Below are 19,374 nucleotides of genomic sequence, written 5' to 3'. Positions count from 1 at the left end.
TGATGAGAGACCCAAATCTGAAAAATGTAAAACCTTTTTAGGATTATTTCGAATTATTTTAGAATAAAACCTAATTGGAATTTTTTGACATTGTTGTGAAATGGCGTTTTCATCTTGACCTTTACGAGTTTAATAATTTTGTTCAAATCGAATGTAGAAAAAATGAGTAAGAAAATGAGTTCTTCGACCAAAGTTCGGTCTAAGCCAAATCTAAGAGACGAAAAGATTACTGATTTGGCTGCAAAGATCGATGAGACAGATGAGATGAAGCTCAAAATGTTAGCGGCCCTTGATAAGCCGGAATCTGATGATGTTTTATATCCTCCGGAGTTGAATGCTCATTTAATTGAGCAATTAAAGGTACGTAACCAAAACCATGATAACGGTCTCTGGTCTAGTAGTAAGACCACCTGCTTCAACCCAGAGGACCCGGGTTCGATTCCCAGATGAGGGGCAAAGTTAGCGTTAAGTAAGTACCTACTATGTAGGTAGAATGTATCAGTTTCTATTTCAATCACAGGTTATGACATGCGAGAACAATCAACTACGCAAATGCGTCTTTACTAAAGACGAAGAGATTAAAGAATTGAATAAAACTGTGACTGATTTAAACCAGCGCATCCGCGATATCATATCTGGCACAGGCCCAGCCATATCCTCAAAATCCGCTGGAATTATCAGCTCTAAAATAACTGAACTGTGCAAGCAAAACCGCCATTTGGTCGCAGAAGTAGAAGGCTACAAAACAAAAAATTCAGCCCTTGAAAGGAAAATCATGCAACTAGACTTGATTAACAAAGAAAATGAGAAATTAGACATGTGTCTGTGTAAAGAAGAACCGCCGGACACAACCTCTGATGAACTGAAAGATCTTAATAATAAACTGAATGCGGTGAATAAAAAGTTATACGATAGTAAGAATAGAAATTTAGAATTGAAGAACGATATCCTCATTGCTACAAAAATTCTACAGCAAGAACTTGGGGATAAGTTTACAAGTATCAAAGAACTGCAGAATGATTTGGCTGGCTGGAAAGGTAGGGCACAGCAAATAGTATTGTTGCAAGCGAGAATTAGCGAGCTGGAAGAGAAGCTGAATGGAAAGCACAAGGATTTGATTGATGCTAAGAGAAAGGATCAAACTCAGGTGACAATCTCTCTGCTTTCTCTTGATTTTTAACATATAGTTAGGTTAGTCAATACTTCTATAGCGGAATCTGTTTCAGATTATACGAGAAATAGAAAATAAAAGAAAGAAAGAGATGGAAATGTCGATGAAAGAGCTCGAGTGTCTAAAAGAGGAAAATCACGACATAAAAAAGAAGTTGGATGGAGCTAAATGCAGAATCAGGAATCTAGAATGTGATGCAATCACCATTAGACAAAAAATGCAAACATTGGTGGAAAAAAGCAATCATGATGATTTGTTGATTACTGAACAAAGAGTAAGTTTGTATATTGTACCTTCATATTTTTATTTCTTTTATTTCTTAGCCTTCTTGTTTACCACTATGCCAAAAAGAACTTTTCCATTTCAGAACCAAATCAAAAGCCTAGAATTATATTATCAAGAAATACTCAAAGAAAACACAGCAAAAATGAACAAAATGAACAGTGAAATGGCTGAGTATCAGAAACTGATGAAAAATACTGACGCCAAAATAGATGCTCTCAGGAAACAAGCGACTGAGAAATCAGCCAAAATTGACGAACTGAGAGCTCAACTGTTGAGGTACGAAGAGTGTTCACTACAAAGTGTCTTCTTTACACCTATGAAGACTGCCACTGACAACGAAATTAAGAAGTTGTCTGAATTGGTGGTCGTTCTTAATGAGAGGCTAGATGCTGAGCGTCACAAATGGGAAGAGCTTGAGATCACTCAACGAAAACTTAAAGAGAAGAAGCGCAGGCTAGAAAGACGAGTTGCTGCTCTTGATGAAGAAGTAAAGACATTGAGAGAGTCCAAAAGAGCATCAAGAGTTTCAAAAACTTCTGTGGCTAAAGAACAGCAGTATGAATTTGGTATGACATCAACTTCTGTCACAAAAAAGCATTCTTCTATCACTGCTGTTGCCGAGAAACCCAGCGAGTCTTCATCTGAATCCCAACCAGTCGACTACGATTCATTGGATAAAGAGGATCTAAAATACAAGCTCGAACTATCAGAAGAAAAACTTAAGATCATGGAAGATAAACTAAAGATGATTGAAGAAGAGAAGCAAGAAGATTACAATCATCTAACGGATATGATTCAAACTTCGAAGCAATTGTTTAACGAAGCGTTGGCTGTTTTACAAAGAGAGAAATGTCTTTGTTCGTAGATTTATTAGTATGTTTATTTATTTCAATATATTTTATTTTAATTAACTAGCATAGTTGTTTTATTGATTTCGTTTTGAATAATCAACCCGGATAACCGGAAGTTCATTGGTAGTTCAATCATTCAGTAGTAGATCTTGGTAGTAGTTTTTATTTCTGTTTCTTGCAACACCAACGGTGGCCGCCATTTGTCATTTTTTTGGCATGCGCGTAGGGGAGAGCAACGAGAATCGTGCTCACGAGTGTTTTTCATGAAAAGTAAACTAAACTTTGTTTGTGAATTGTGAAAACTTGTGTTACTCTGTGAAGCAGGTGTACATCTGTTTTTTAGTGTTCTGTGTGTGAAAAAACTTTCAAAATGAATAAAACTTGCGCAAGGTGCGAGAAAACAGTTTATCCCACGGAGGAATTGAAATGTTTAGACAAGGTAATATTCTTCGTTTTTGCTTTATTGTAAAGTTTTTGTAACACGGAAATGTAACGGTTATTAAAATAAAACAGACACTTCCGTTGTTGGGCTATTAACCCTCGTAACGTTTCGGTAGTGATGTCAACATTTTGGATCTCATTGTGGTTGACCGGTACATCAAATGGACAGTCCGAGTGACTCACTAAATTATATAAATTGCGACTGATATCATTGCGGGCGCACTATAAGCCGCGTTGTACATCTCGACCTTTCCCCTAATTGGACCCATTTATGCAAACAAGAACCAACCCACAGCAGGGTGGTTTCGAGAAAATGAGATTTTTGTAAAAAGAGTGCGCAAAATGCATACATAATATATAAATGAATGATTACTTGTTAATCTTATGTGGGATACTGCAGCCTTTCTAGGAATATCAGATTTATAAATTTTGTAAAGTTAAAGTTAAAGTAAATCGTTAAAAACCGGTTGGTTCTTTCTTGCAAAAACATTTTTTGTTGCTTAGTTCCTTCTTGCAAAATGGATGTAAGATTTCATTGTTGTGATATATCTAAAATTAAAAGTCATTCTATATAAAATATAGATTTTAATGCCTTTTATTAGATAGTGAATTGGAATCACGAACCCTTCAAACTAAAATCACTATTATTATCGTCTTCTACCTCAAAATCGATAGGACCGGTAATACTGTCGATATGGTCTTCTATGTTGCTACTTTTCAGGGTTTTGTAGAAATTGTGTGTGTCGTTTCGGTATTAGATGCAGAATACTTTTAATATTCTGTTAGTTTAGCCTCAGATATAGATTTTCCTGTAAGCTAAAGTAAGTCCATGTCATTTTTTGTCATCACGGCCTTGCTTCTGATATTTTTCTGTATATTAACTTCTTTGTGCCGTGTGGGAACGGCCATAAAGAATAAGTACTCGTCCCTACCAGGAACAGCGTGTCATGAATGGCGTGTCGTAAGAGGCGACAAAAACTCCTGCAGCACCGGACGGATCTCTAGCCCTGGAAATCATTAACACTCGCACACTGCGGACTGACATGAGGCTCGCCGAACTCGAGGAAGAACTGAGCAGGTTGCGGTGGGATATCGTAGGATTATATGAAGTCCGAAGAGAGTGGGAGGACACCATAATCCTCAAATCCGGAAATCTGCTCTATTTCCGGGAGGGCGACCAGCAGTCCTAGGGTGGTGTCGGGTTTATCGTCCACAAGTCCCTTGTCAACAACGTGGTCCAGGTCCAGATCGAGAGTGTTTCGGCGTAGCGTAACTTATACTCAGAATCACCAAACGGTATTCGCTGGAGGTCATACAGGTATATACATACGCACCGACCACGGAACACCCCAACGACGAAGTAGATACTATGTATGAGGATATTTTCAGAGCCATTCATACCTCCCGGTCCCATTTTACCGTTATGATGGGGGACTTCAACGCGAAGCTGGGTAAACGAAGCGATAGTGAGCTGAAAGTGGGGCAATTGGGGTACGGCGAGAAGAACGCAGGTGGCCGACTGCTGGATGGCTTTATGGAGAGGGAGAGCCTCTTTATGATGTACTCCTTCTTCAGGAAGCCAAAGCAGAGAAAGTGGATATGGCTGCATCCCAATGGCGCTATAAAAAATGAGATCAACTTCATCTTGTCGACGAAGAAGCATATATTAAATGATGTATCTGTGATCAACTCGGTCAAAACAGGAAGTGATCAACGAATGGTAAGAGGCACATTGAATATCAGACCCAAGCTCGAGAGGTATCGATTGATGAATTCTACGCTCCGCCCAGCGTCCATCCAACTAAAACCCTNTATAATACAGACCATATAAAAGAGGCGAATGAGCGTAATAAGGGCTCTAACTAAAGTGTTCGAATGAGATCTGTCTGTTGGCCAAAGCCTACTGACCAAGCTGAAGACCGAGGATGGCAGTGACATCTCGTCGGGGCTTGAGTTATTGAAAGAGGTTGAGAAGTTCTACGGATAATTATACACGAGTGTACATACACCTGTCACAAATCTAGCTGAAAACCCAAGAGCTAGATTGACCCGACACTATACCAAAGATATCCCGGACGTCAGCCTTTACGAGATTAGAATGGGTCTCAATCAGCTGAAAAATAACAAGGCACCGAGTGATTATGGAATCACGGCTGAGCTTCTGAAAGCAGAGGACGCCGGTACTAAAGATTCTTCAGAAGCTGTTTGATTCTGTCATCCTTGAGCAAAAAAACGCCTACGGCATGGCACAGTAATGTGGTGATACTCTTCTTCAAAAAAGGCGACAAAACCTTGTTGAAGAATAAATTATAGACCCATCTCACTTCTGAGCCATGTCTACAAGCTGTTTTCGAGAGTCATCGAGAATCGTCTCATTCATGAGCTGTCAACGTCGTTATTTCGTTTTGAAGAACAGGCTAAGGTCATAAGATCATACTATTCATACTGCTTCGTTTCATCTTTTTCGAGTAGAGTTTTTAATGCATAAATTTATTCATCAAATTTTGTTATTATTAAGACATTTTTTATGATAAAGGTACAAACGCAACGATAAGAACGGATTTTTTATTTTTAAATAGCTTAATTTTAACACTATCAAGAACTATGCTACATGGTTCCTTCAAGACTAACCTGATTTCCACTAAGCAAACAATCGGTGGTTCTGTTAGTTATAAAAATTTTGTAACAATTTTTGCTAAATGGAACCAACCAACATTGGTTCTAGTTTGCATAATTAGTTTAAATAAGTGCTTAGGGACCATGCTGTATAGTTCTTTATAGTTTTTAAAAGTTGGCCAAAGCGGGTTGGTTCCGCAAGTGACAGTGCTGTATCTCTGTTGTTAGTCGTTAAAAATGTACCATAATTTTTTTGAAGATAGAATGCGTTATTTGTGCGCCATCTATGTACTTAACTCAATTTCACTCAAAGTGTGGGTTGGTTCCTGTTTGCATAAATGGGTCCAATTAGAGGCATCTTAGGCAATGGGCGACCTTGGGTCAGATACTTTGCATTGTATTCAAATATTGGTTCCCAGAGGCGGTATGATAGCATATTTCTTTGCCAATGGTTGGTGATGAAGAAATATTTTTTAATTAAAGATAAAGGTTGTTTACTCCTTTATCTTCAAGAATATTTGCAGATAAGAAGTGATATAATGCTGTAGTATGATAAGAAAGCAATTATCACCTTTTCTTGTGAGGTAGCACCTAGTTTGCGGAGATAAGAAACTTGTGAATAAATTTTTCATGTTTTTTAGCTTGTACTTTTATCATTTTGCTATTATGTACACTATGCATTTAAAGATTTAACTCTTCCCTTGAAGATTTAAAGATTTAAACACAAACCCCCTTAGCCCTTTTGCACAAAAAGCTAAATGCGCGTTGAACACACTGGTTTAAATTGACATTTTAGTATGGAAATGTCATTTTAAAGTAGTGTTCAACGCACATGTAACTTTTTTAAACCCTTATTTTCTTGACATTATTTGGTCTAATACCCTAAAAAAACATTATTACTTTTCTGTATTACAAGTGGTTGTAGTTTAAACTTATTTTCTCAGTTTATAGACCTTTCTCCCATTTGTTACTATTATTGTCATAAAAGAATGCATCGATGGCAATATAAATGTTAATTGAAACACCTGTGTATAATTTTACAGAGTTGAATAACTCGTGTGGTATGAGGCAGTATGGAATTTATAACGAACAATACAAGGAATTATTTACTTCAGCAAAATTTTAACTAATAAAATACTGTAATATTGGTTTAGAACATTATTATTTTCAGAAAATTCTCACTTCATATTGGAGACACTAGTAAAAAAAATCAGATCAGTCAGTAATTTGTTTGCAGCTAATAATTTAAAACAGTGTGTAATTCTATTACACTTGTACACTTAACCAGCAAATAACTGGATTAACAAGTAATACAAATGGGAAATTTTGTTAGTTGTAGAACCCATTTCGACTTCCTTATTGTACGAACTCATAATTGTATATTAATTCCTGACTCATACAGGATATTACCAGTGACTAGACACCAGTTCATTTAATTTCCTTACATCATGCTAAATGTAGACCCTCATCTGGGTGGATAAGAAGACAAAATCTGTTTTTAGGGAAAAATAAATAAAAACATCAAAAGATAATTGAAAAAAGTAGTTTTTCTGTAAACCATAAACTTCAATAAAATAGTAATCTAGTTAGTTTTGCAGGGCAATCGAATGCCACACTTAGCCTCATGATTGGGCCATTATGCTCGTTTTGCACACAAAAAAAACTTTATTTTGCTAAAAAAAAACGTAAAATAAAGATCAACACTTTTTATTCCATTCTTTATTTCATCCATTTTGTTTACATTATTTTCTCTATTCACTCTCCAACATACAATTACCAAACTAAGTGAATTCCATCTTTTTAATGATGATGATATGTCAATGTACCTAATTCAATAAAATGTGTACCAAATTGTGTTTACGGGCACAGGAAGATGAATCAACTTATTATGTTTGTTTACCTCATCACAATTACTCATATTAGTCACTATCTGTGACCTCGTCTGTATTTATAAGCGTGTTAAAAATATCTTCCCTAAAACTCATCAAACTACATGGTTGTTATTCTAAAAAGTTTTTTACTACCCTAGAGAAACTCTTGACCTGCGTCTCCTCACCTGATGGATCGTGATGATTAGGCCGAAAATAGAAGCATCACCCTAAATCCAACCACAGAGGAATTACTATTTATCTTGAAAACTAAATTAGTCAAAAACTAATGCAAAATTTCTGCTATGTCCTCATTTGGTCAAGATAGACCTCATTTCAAATTGGCCATACTTAGAGAACTGGTAATACCAGTTTTAATTTCCTCAGATTAAAGCATGTTAGTTATATCATAGAAAACTTGGCGGACGTCGGTATCCACTCCGAATATGTAGAGAAATTACATTCCTGATTGTTGGAGAACAGGTATTTTTATTATCACTTTTTATGGATTATTTAACTTATGGGCGATAAATATGCGCCAGGTGTAGATAGGTAGTCCTCAAGTCAGCTGCTAAATTATTTATTCATGATTTCCAAACAGAAATTATACGAATTTTCAAATACCAAAAGGCACTGTCTTAATATTTCTCAATGAATTCTTTCTTTGTTCTGTTAATTATTTTTAAAATTAAAGTTCTGATGTAATTACTATGATTAATTTTTTTGTAACAATTTAGTAGAAAGTTGGCACGAAAAATAACTTCATAAGAATTTTGAGTTGCATGTTTTTTAAACTTATTTATTCTAAAAGTTAATATCATGCTATTAACTTAATGAACTAGTTTAAATTGTATGTACTTAAACAATGGCTTAGTTCATTACAGTGTTGATTGCCTACCATTAGATGATGATCCATTACATAGAAAAACATCATCATCATGCTCATTATTGGATGCACATTATCACCCCACATTTAAGTAGTTTGTAATAGTTATTTTATTTATTTTTATTGAAAATTTTTAGCTAATATTTTAATTAACTGATTAAACGCCATGGATAGCGACTATATTAATACTCTAATTAGTTTTATCTGAAAGGACTCTGGGTGCTTTGTCACTCTAAAACTTTTAGCTTTGTGAAATAAGCCTATTTTTCGTTATTTGTCCAGTTACACATGAACAGGGTTCGAAAGGATAATTATCACGTTATTTTACTGGTTACTGATCTGAAGCCAGAAACATTTAATTTTCGGATAGATCCAGTTTATTCTGTAACCTATTATTGGTACCGTTTGATAGAGCTTGTGAAGCACTTTCAGGACCAGTAACTAGTTTTTTGATATCTTGTGTAGTTTAGAAATAATCGAGTGAGATCACTTATCGTTTCCACCCTGTATAGCTTTTATACTACCCGTGTCACTCCCTCGCGAAAAAATAAATAAATGCGCATTGAACACTTGTTTATTGGCGATGCAAAGATTCTAACTAGCGCCTCTAGTGTCAAAATTGTGAAGCTGTCTAAGAACGACACTTTGACAGTTTTCGTTACAATTAACGTCAGGGAAAAACATAAATAATAAATACAAATAAGATTTACGTGGCATTTTGCTGTTTAAGACAATAATTATGTTGTCAATAGTCGATGTAATTAATGCGTCTGCAGGATACACAAAACCAATGCGTTCTGGTGAAGAATTATTACGGAGTGGAATGGTGATTTCGGTTGGAAAAAAAGAGAAAAATAATAACGTAATTCATGTACAAGCACTGGTACTACGAACGTCGGGATTAAATTCCAAACATCCAGCCATTATAAAACTGTGGATAGATGTATCTCAAGAATATGGAAATAGATTAGTTGGTGATAATGAACAAGAAGTCACAAAGGTCTGCGATTGTCCTGCTGGAGCTTCAGAGAAATGTAAACACATATTAGCTGTTATGCTTTATCTCTCAAGGTTTGTAAATTGGTCAATTACTTTTATATCCATTTGTCCATCCTCATCCATATGCACTATGAATTCTATAAAATAATGTTAAAGTAGGTACCTAATTTACTCTGACTGTCTGTCTGTAACAATTTTACAGTCAGGTAATAGATAATGTAAAGTACTTACCTATATAAGTACTAGACCATAATTGTAAATGATTAGCTATTTTTATCTTTTTCAGAACTGAGGAGGCAGATCTGGAGGACCTGAGTTGTACTTTTCACAGTAATTTTCTTGGGAATGAAGATACTATCAGAGGCCTTCGCTGTGAAGCAGTCGCAAGAGATTTATATGCAGAGCGTTATAGCTGCATGATTTTAGAGTCTGGATTGCTGGTTCGACCAGAATTACCATGGCTTTCTGCAAGTCTAGACGGTACTGCCATGGATAAAGATGGAAATTTTCTTACAAATATTGAGATTAAGACATTAAAGGAAGGAACTCGTTTAACTGCAGATGAACTGATAGAAATGAATGCAATTCCTATATTAGATAAAAATCAAAATTTGAAAAAAAATACTCAGCATTATACTCAAATGCAAGTAGGCATGTTATTGTCAGGTATTACAAATTGTGATTATTTAGTTTACTCTGAAATAGGAAAAGATTTAGCTGTAAGAAGAGTTTCATTTGATGAAAATCATATTTTGGAAATTTGTGTATGTCTTGTTAATGTTTATTTTGAGAAATTTCTTCCTAGAATAGTTAACGACTATGGATCAAATTATGACTGAATTTGAATAAAAATAAATACAACTCTGTGTACTAAATTATTTATTCACTGTAAAAATTTATTGCCACTCTTACAAAATTCCCTTCCGATTATATAATAACTACATAAATTTATCAATGTGAATAATTGGTGGACCCAAATTTGTAAGACCACCAACAATAATTAATATATCATCAAAATAAGACGCCAGTGACCATGGTAATGGTCCACATAGAAGTTTATATTGTCGTAATCTCTGTATCACTCTCTCAACATGCACTCTTGCCCGTGCAATCTCTGCAGTGCGGATTGCATCTTCTTTGGTCATCTGCTTTTTCTGACTCAAGAAAGGAGGCCTGACAAGCTGAAGCAGACGCTGTAACAAGAACATTAATATGTAAATACATTGCATAATTAATCAAATGTCATTTGTACTAACTATTCAATTAATATCTTTAACTAACTTCATTACACTCGGATTCAATCCTGTATCCTTTATCCACCATCACTCCATCATTAAACTCGCATTTATTTAAGATTCCTGATTTATTTACAATATGTTTATCTGATGCTCGACCACCATAAGATGCACTTATTTCAGTTATAAGTCCAGAAGGAGTTATTCCAATATTAAACTTGGCTGTATTGTTTTTTTTATATTGAGAGTATGTCAATATTCTACATTTTAAACATTTACATTTTTCAATCACAGTTTCAACACAGTCGAATATTATTCTTGTATTTTTATATTTTTGGAATGATTTAGGTAGGTTGCTACGGATCATTTCGATATCAGGCCAAGGAATAATAACTTTGAGTACTCTACTCAGCATGGGGCACATATTATTAAAATAATTAGAACATGTCTGCCTGTTTATACCAAACAAAACACCAATGGCTCTAAATGACATATTTTGTTTAATTTTTACCATTGTCAAAATAACTCTGTCTCTTACAGATAACATTTTCTTATTTGTTGGAGCATCTAAGGCCAATTCACTAACACAAGTCACCAATGTTTCNATTGGCGATGCAAAGATTCTAACTAGCGCCTCTAGTGTCAAAATTGTGAAGCTGTCTAAGAACGACACTTTGACAGTTTTCGTTACAATTAACGTCAGGGAAAAACATAAATAATAAATACAAATAAGATTTACGTGGCATTTTGCTGTTTAAGACAATAATTATGTTGTCAATAGTCGATGTAATTAATGCGTCTGCAGGATACACAAAACCAATGCGTTCTGGTGAAGAATTATTACGGAGTGGAATGGTGATTTCGGTTGGAAAAAAAGAGAAAAATAATAACGTAATTCATGTACAAGCACTGGTACTACGAACGTCGGGATTAAATTCCAAACATCCAGCCATTATAAAACTGTGGATAGATGTATCTCAAGAATATGGAAATAGATTAGTTGGTGATAATGAACAAGAAGTCACAAAGGTCTGCGATTGTCCTGCTGGAGCTTCAGAGAAATGTAAACACATATTAGCTGTTATGCTTTATCTCTCAAGGTTTGTAAATTGGTCAATTACTTTTATATCCATTTGTCCATCCTCATCCATATGCACTATGAATTCTATAAAATAATGTTAAAGTAGGTACCTAATTTACTCTGACTGTCTGTCTGTAACAATTTTACAGTCAGGTAATAGATAATGTAAAGTACTTACCTATATAAGTACTAGACCATAATTGTAAATGATTAGCTATTTTTATCTTTTTCAGAACTGAGGAGGCAGATCTGGAGGACCTGAGTTGTACGGACATTGAGAAACAATGGGGTACACTTAAAACTACAGCATTGAAGGAATATGAAGCAAAATCTTTGTCTGAAATGTGCCATGTGAAAGGACAGAGGGACATCTATGTGAAAACAATGCCAGAAGTCACTGAAGAGATGGAAAGTCGTTGGAGAATGAAGTTAATACAGAGTAAATACTTGTAAAGCATAATATGGCACCTACCTGGAAAACATCAATTTCATAAAATTATATTTTCAGATTGAATGGACAGTTACAAACAAAAATGAAGTTTCTAAAATTATGCTGTTTATTTCAGGCGCACCAAACAGTGAATATTCTTTATTTACAAGTCTAATGCGAAGAGGTGATGGAGTTGTTGATAATGGTGAAAGGGTAATTAGTAGAAGTGTAGACAAGACAAAATTTCCTGAAAAACTATTGACTTTTAATTCGTGGCGGGTAATAAATATATTAAGAAAACTGACTGAAGAAAAGTTGAAGACATGTAAAGTAAATGAATTTGAATTTTACAACAGATATGTAGCTGTATCATTAGACCAAAGTACAGAAATAATCAATGCTGAGCAGGGTACTCCTTTTTGGCATAAAGCTAGAAAAGTAAGACTAACAGCCTCCAAAGCGAGAGCCCAGTTTACTTATTATTCTAATAAAAATGCTGATTGGGATAAAAGATATCAAGAGGTTTTTCACAGTAATTTTCTTGGGAATGAAGATACTATCAGAGGCCTTCGCTGTGAAGCAGTCGCAAGAGATTTATATGCAGAGCGTTATAGCTGCATGATTTTAGAGTCTGGATTGCTGGTTCGACCAGAATTACCATGGCTTTCTGCAAGTCTAGACGGTACTGCCATGGATAAAGATGGAAATTTTCTTACAAATATTGAGATTAAGACATTAAAGGAAGGAACTCGTTTAACTGCAGATGAACTGATAGAAATGAATGCAATTCCTATATTAGATAAAAATCAAAATTTGAAAAAAAATACTCAGCATTATACTCAAATGCAAGTAGGCATGTTATTGTCAGGTATTACAAATTGTGATTATTTAGTTTACTCTGAAATAGGAAAAGATTTAGCTGTAAGAAGAGTTTCATTTGATGAAAATCATATTTTGGAAATTTGTGTATGTCTTGTTAATGTTTATTTTGAGAAATTTCTTCCTAGAATAGTTAACGACTATGGATCAAATTATGACTGAATTTGAATAAAAATAAATACAACTCTGTGTACTAAATTATTTATTCACTGTAAAAATTTATTGCCACTCTTACAAAATTCCCTTCCGATTATATAATAACTACATAAATTTATCAATGTGAATAATTGGTGGACCCAAATTTGTAAGACCACCAACAATAATTAATATATCATCAAAATAAGACGCCAGTGACCATGGTAATGGTCCACATAGAAGTTTATATTGTCGTAATCTCTGTATCACTCTCTCAACATGCACTCTTGCCCGTGCAATCTCTGCAGTGCGGATTGCATCTTCTTTGGTCATCTGCTTTTTCTGACTCAAGAAAGGAGGCCTGACAAGCTGAAGCAGACGCTGTAACAAGAACATTAATATGTAAATACATTGCATAATTAATCAAATGTCATTTGTACTAACTATTCAATTAATATCTTTAACTAACTTCATTACACTCGGATTCAATCCTGTATCCTTTATCCACCATCACTCCATCATTAAACTCGCATTTATTTAAGATTCCTGATTTATTTACAATATGTTTATCTGATGCTCGACCACCATAAGATGCACTTATTTCAGTTATAAGTCCAGAAGGAGTTATTCCAATATTAAACTTGGCTGTATTGTTTTTTTTATATTGAGAGTATGTCAATATTCTACATTTTAAACATTTACATTTTTCAATCACAGTTTCAGCACAGTCGAATATTATTCTTGTATTTTTATATTTTTGGAATGATTTAGGTAGGTTGCTACGGATCATTTCGATATCAGGCCAAGGAATAATAACTTTGAGTACTCTACTCAGCATGGGGCACATATTATTAAAATAANTTCGCCAATATTTCCGTACTAAATGTCAATTACTTAACTACGTCAAACGTAACAAGTGGTCCATGAACTCAAAAAAATGTGGACCACTTTGCCACTATTGTGAAAAAAAATAATGCTGCCACAATATTGTTGGGGCGGTAAAAACATGTGAAGGTAACAAATATCCCAATTTGTTGTATGAACGAAAGTGTATTTAATTGCACGTTTATTTTTAGACCATTTCATCAATTATTAATTAGTCTTTAATTTTGTAATGTTGCTATTTAAAAGTTATTATCTGGCGTGCAATATATTGTCGGCGAAGTTGTTACTGATTCATTACAAAACAAAAAAGTCGTTTCAGCTGTCTTATTGCTTGGATTTTAGATTGTCACAGAAATTCTCTCTGAGCGTTTTTCAAGCGCAAAAATACCTATTTATACGTACCAAAAGTATAAAAATAAGTTTAAAATTAAATTATAAATTCTCCGTAATGGTCCATCGTAATAAATAAAATGCATTAAAATCGTAATGGAGAAGTTTCCAATTTTTTTCTTTTGATAAAACTTGAAAATATATGTAAAACTAATAATAATTGTGAACGAATCATGTAAATATCTCTACAAGTAAAAAAGTTACAGAGCCCTAAAATTGCGCATAACAAATATTTCGCCGTTTATGTAACCATTTTTCAAATTTTTCATAAAGTGTTAATATCAAAATAAAAATAAATTAAAAGATTCAAAAAGTGTGATTCCGGCCAGGATCGAACTGGCGGCCTTCTGCGTGTAAAGCAGATGTGATAACCACTACACCACGGAACCAGTTGGCGGGATGCTCTAAATTTAGGTCCACATCGCGTGGCGATCGAACTCTGCTTACTGACCTAGTTTTCACAAACTGAATCTGTGCTCTATTTAAATGTAATAAGACCGATAATAGTGTACTTAGCAAGCGATTTTTTTCTACTTTCACTTGCTATCGCAAAATGAGCATAAATCACACATGAAATAAGTCGTTTTATTGCAAAAACAGTTCATGCTTGCCTTTTCTAAGCAGTTTATCTTGACATCTGCCCTATTTGGTAGCCCTTGCTTATAGAGATCAACTAATATGACGAAGTAATAACTTATAATCATAAAAAGGCATTTCATATTGCGACCTTAGCACATTTTCTCTATTACACTACAGTTATATGAGTTTGGTTAAAATATAACGCCCCATGCTTCATTTTCTTTTTTTTAAGGTTACAATTGGTCGAAAAAATAAAAAACAATAATAAAAAAAGACAAAATTAATTTACTTCTACTAATATTATAAATGCGAAAATAACTCTGTCTGTCCGTCTGTCTGTCTGTCTGTCACGCTTTCACGCCTAAACCACAAGCGATTTTGATGAAATGACATTGGGAACTTTTTGCCCCACTTTTCGAAAAGTAGCGGACACAAACGAAACCTATCACAGATGATACATACTAATATCCAATGAATTTCCGTGCATTTTTTTTTCTCTCTTATATGGGAATATTGAGAAAATGAAGTTTTAATATTTTAGTTTATTTTACATTTAGGTAACATTTTTGACGACCTCCGTGGCGGAGAGGCGCACACACCGGTTTTCAAGGTGTGCCGGGCCAATCCTGAGGTCCCGGGTTCGATTCCCGGCCGGGACAATAATATAGAAAACGATCTTTTCACATTGTTTCTGGTTTGGGTGTGTTGTGGTTCGTCGTTCCCGATTTCCATAACACAAATGCCTTAGCTACTTATTTTGGGTTGGAGTAATATAATGAGATGTTGTCTAATATTAATGTAAGTATTTATAATATTTTATTTATTTATATTATTTTATTTATATTTTTTATTTATTTATATTATTTTATTTACTTTTATTGGTTACTCTGCAATGCCAAACAACATAACATGTAAAAATATCAAATCATTTTAGACAAATATATTTTCAACTTAGACTCGTCATATCTCAGAATTCCCATATCTCACAACATAGCGCTTTAAGTGAATATACCTACAAGTATAAAGCTTTGAAATAAAATACGTTTCATCTTTGTCCGCCGTGGGGCATTTTCTCATATTAAAGTTCCCAATGTCCTTTGGCATACAGATAGTTTGAGTCCCGGAAAAGGACATAGGATAGTTCTTATCCCGGTTTTTGAAACAGGGACGCGCGGGCGGAATGCTAGTTTATCATAAACTGACTTAAAAGCTGGGTGGGTTGCACTATCTGTAACTATAACAAACGTCAAAATTCTGTCAAACTATAACTATAATTAGAGGTTGCAACTCAGTCTAAATCAAGTGAGATGCAGACCAAGAGCTTTCCGTTTGTTTTTGGTAGTAAGAAAAATTCAGTTGAAAAATTAAGTCTGAAAAATTAATACATAAATAGTAATTTAGGTACAATGCGCTCGTACAAGGTAACTCTTTCACGCACAAGGTTAATTACAAAACAGCTGTTTAATTATAAAATAGCTGAAATAGCTTAATTATTTTCCCCTCACATCGTCGCATGTTAACAATTCATTAACGTTGCGTGATTTGGATCAATTAAGCCGACATTGACTTCTGGTATGAACATGTTTTAATTCGGTCTATGCTTGTTACATAATTCATAACCAAACATTGGTTTGTTTGGTCAAATGGTTTGGCGAATCCGTAGATCGCTTCTGTCTACTTCATCCTTCTTTCGTTAACTGTTAAGTTTAATTAAAAGCTTCCTTTCTTTATGGGTTTGTCCCCGGGACAAACTTGACCTTCACTGGTTGGGTTTTTATTGGCGGTCAAGCTGTAGATCCTGGCTACACAGGAGTCGCAGCGGTAGGAACGAGAGGTGGGAATAGTCCCGTTTCTTGTACCTACCTTTATAAATCTCGTTTTTTGATCCCGAGTTAGCTTAACTCAAGTAAGAACCAGTTTATTGATCCGTAGTTAACCTAGGTAATTGTCAGCTGTGTAAATATAAAAAAATGTACCAATACCATTGTTTAAAAAACGCATTTCACTGATATTTAACCACTCATTCAACCCACGCTGGCATTTCCCTGCGTGAGAGAGATATAAACATTCGAAACTTCGGATAATGCTGTTAGAAGTATTTTTTCTGACAGTAAAAAAAATCTAGTGTCGGAAAAGATAATACACGATACAGACATAACACCTCATTAAAGTCACTAATTGGTTTTAAAAGAGCTTCTTTCTAATGTCTTGTTCTTCGAGTAGCGATTATATTATCTATATTAATTAATAGCCAATTAATGGTTCGTAATGTGGTTAGCTCACCTGCTGCTGAAGTAATGTAGTTATTTAGGTGTATTTCTATAGGTTTCTTACTAGAAACTGTCTATTTTGGAAATCTATATTAAAAGCGCAAGGTCACTAACTCACTCATCACGAAATCTCAGAAACAAAGTGCTAACAAATTTTGCATGGGGGTTTCTTTTAGGACGTAAGTGCTCACTAAGACGGGATTTTGCAAAATTCAACCCCTAAGGGGGGTAAAACGGGGTCCACGCGTAAGAAGTCGCGGGCGGCCTCTAGTTTAGCACAAAAATCTACTCAGTATAATATTCAACACTAGCTAGCCCAGCGGAACGAAATGCAAAAAAAATACGCTGTTCCTCGTGGCTTTTGTAGGACTCTTAGGCCCAGAACAGACGGTGAAACGCAACTGCAACTGCTAGTTACTTTTGAGTTGCATCTAAGTTTCTGCCATGGGGTCCGTTGAGAGACCACACATGACGCGACCAGATTCAGTTTCATTCATCAGAATCATCAGAAAGTTGCAGTTTCGTTTCACTGTCTGTTCTGGGCCTTAATGGTGAAAGAATTTTTCAAATTGGTCCTGCAGTTTCGGAGCCTATTAGTCCAGTCAATAAAGCATTATAGATGGAAAACTGTAGAACACAATTTCTGCTTTCAGGACTTTATTTAGACTAGTTAGGAGGTGAACATAGAAAGAAAGAAAGAAAGAAAGAAAAAATGTTAAAACATAGCAAAAGTCCCCGCCCTTAGCCCTTGAGCCGGCGGGGAGAGGGGGGTTTAAAGGTGCCACTTTTCGGTTTTTCGCTTAATCCTCGGAAACTATGCGTCCTAGTGACATGACTACTATGAACCAAAAAAAGCTTATTCAATTTGCTACAGATGAGAAAGACAAGTTATTCTATAAATTGTATAGTTTTCGCGGCATCTGCTCTAGAAGGTCTGTAATATTGGAAATTTTATTTTTGTCTTACATGTTCCCATCAGGAGAAAATCGACTAAATCAACATTGAGCAAACACTATAGACATGCGGGAGCATGTTAAGCCAAGTTCCAGCGAGGGGACTACACCGTGCGTATATTTAGACGAATCACTTTGAGCCACTTTTGAATCCTCATCACTCAAAAACTACTGTGCATTAACACTTCAAATTTGGCTCATGTGTTGAGACTTGCAAGATATACATCAGTTTCAAATTTCATAAATATGCCTCAAACGGTTCTTTAGATATTGACGTCCAAAAATCTACATGTCTGACCTATAGACCAAATTCTAACCACTTCCAGATGACCTCGAAGGTTCAAATTTGGCATCCAGAAAGGTAGTTATGTAAATACAAAGGAACAAATAAAAAACCAGTAAATTTTAACATTTCACATGTGATAGATAGATAGTAGTGCTCTAAATATCGATTTTTGAACGTCAATACCTAAATAACCGTTTGAGGTATATTTATGAAATTTGAAGCTGATGTATATCTTGCAAGTCTCAATACATGAGCCAAATTTGAAGTGTTAATGCACAGTAGTTTTTGAATGATGAGGAGTCAAAAGTGGCTCTAATTGGTTCGTCTAAATATACGCACGGTGCAGTCCCCTCCATGGAACTAGGCTTAACATGCTCCCGTATGTCTATAGTATTTGCTCAATGTTGATTTAGTCGATTTTCTCCTGATAGGAACATGTAAGACAAAAATAAAATTTCCAATTTTACAGACCTTCTAGAGCAGATGCCGCAAAAACTATACAAGATATAGAAAAACTTGACGGTCTCACCTGTAGCAAATTGAATAAGCTTTTTTTGGTTCATAGTAGTCATGTCACTAGGACGCATAGTTTCCGAGGATTAAGCGAAAAACCGAAAAGTGGTACCTTTAAACCCCCCTCTCCCCACCGGCTCAAGGGCTAAGGGCGGGGACTTTTGCTATGTTCACCACCTAACTAGTCTAAATAAAGTCCCGAGGTCAGAAATTGAGTTCCACGGATTTCTCTCTACACCGTCGTTAAGGCATTCATTGACTGGACTATATTCAATTCTAACGAGCAATCAAATCTTTCCTCTATTACTGTAGATTGTAGTAACTTCACTTAGCTAGATTTGACAAATTCTTAGGCTGAGTTGCACCAAATAACAATCACCGGTGCTTTTTGTATGGAGTATGACAGATTTTTCACGTTTGTCAAAGTTAAATTAAGATGGTGCAACTCAGCCTAAGTTATTACGAGAGCATGCATACTGTATGCAGCATACAGTACTGCCCTATTTGATCTATGTAACTCTAGAAATCTTAATATGTTAACAGGTAACTAATCTCTAATCCTACATCAGCGTTAATCGTACGTAACGCGCTAATGGGTTAATGAGGCGTTAAGTCGGTTAA

General features: G+C 35.1%; 3 protein-coding genes, 2 long non-coding RNA genes and 1 other non-coding gene across 8 annotated transcripts in view; 3 read left to right on the top strand and 3 right to left on the bottom strand.

Moving 5' to 3' along the window:
• The first annotated feature begins 119 nt into the window (after positions 1 to 119).
• On the top strand, positions 120 to 2,321 carry LOC114364445 (uncharacterized protein PFB0765w). The gene is made up of 4 exons (XM_028320617.1): positions 120 to 360; positions 521 to 1,147; positions 1,227 to 1,445; positions 1,539 to 2,321. Exons 1-4 carry the CDS (start codon positions 163 to 165, stop codon positions 2,319 to 2,321), a joined length of 1,827 nt encoding a protein of 608 aa, XP_028176418.1. The 5' UTR covers positions 120 to 162.
• A 182-nt stretch (positions 2,322 to 2,503) lies between these two features.
• lasp (LIM and SH3 domain protein Lasp) overlaps positions 2,504 to 19,374 on the top strand; it is a 44,424-nt gene continuing 27,553 nt past the window's right edge. Inside the window, exon 1 of the mRNA XM_028320601.1 lies at positions 2,504 to 2,746. Within this exon, the coding sequence (XP_028176402.1) occupies positions 2,678 to 2,746 (69 nt within the window). The 5' untranslated portion in view covers positions 2,504 to 2,677. The remainder of the gene's footprint in view (positions 2,747 to 19,374) is intronic.
• Positions 8,700 to 13,068, top strand: LOC114364430 (uncharacterized). 3 transcript variants are annotated; one of them, XM_028320599.1, is made up of 3 exons: positions 8,700 to 9,189; positions 11,667 to 11,872; positions 12,000 to 13,068. In XM_028320599.1, exons 1-3 carry the CDS (start codon positions 8,858 to 8,860, stop codon positions 12,902 to 12,904), a joined length of 1,443 nt encoding a protein of 480 aa, XP_028176400.1. In that variant the 5' UTR covers positions 8,700 to 8,857; the 3' UTR covers positions 12,905 to 13,068. The 3 variants fall into 3 exon arrangements, with proteins under 3 accessions (XP_028176400.1, XP_028176399.1, XP_028176401.1); XM_028320598.1 differs by lacking the exon at positions 8,700 to 9,189 and adding an exon at positions 10,964 to 11,452; XM_028320600.1 differs by lacking the exon at positions 8,700 to 9,189 and adding an exon at positions 10,986 to 11,452 and having other exon boundaries at positions 11,667 to 12,864.
• Positions 9,885 to 10,950, bottom strand: LOC114364434 (uncharacterized). Its single transcript, XR_003656846.1, has 2 exons — positions 10,399 to 10,950; positions 9,885 to 10,310 (listed from the first exon to the last, which is right to left on the bottom strand). It is a non-coding gene; the product is annotated as an uncharacterized LOC114364434 (long non-coding RNA).
• On the bottom strand, positions 12,927 to 13,729 carry LOC114364433 (uncharacterized). The gene is made up of 2 exons (XR_003656845.1): positions 13,347 to 13,729; positions 12,927 to 13,258 (listed from the first exon to the last, which is right to left on the bottom strand). It is a non-coding gene; the product is annotated as an uncharacterized LOC114364433 (long non-coding RNA).
• Positions 14,469 to 14,541, bottom strand: TRNAV-UAC (transfer RNA valine (anticodon UAC)). The gene has a single exon. It is a non-coding gene; the product is annotated as a tRNA-Val (tRNA).

Source organism: Ostrinia furnacalis, unplaced genomic scaffold, assembly GCF_004193835.3.
Source record: "Ostrinia furnacalis isolate ACB-3 unplaced genomic scaffold, ASM419383v2 OfSCF7415, whole genome shotgun sequence".
NCBI lineage: Eukaryota > Metazoa > Arthropoda > Insecta > Lepidoptera > Crambidae > Ostrinia > Ostrinia furnacalis.
The sequence above is the reverse complement of the archived record's forward strand: the minus strand, read 5'-3'. Positions and strand labels throughout refer to the sequence as shown.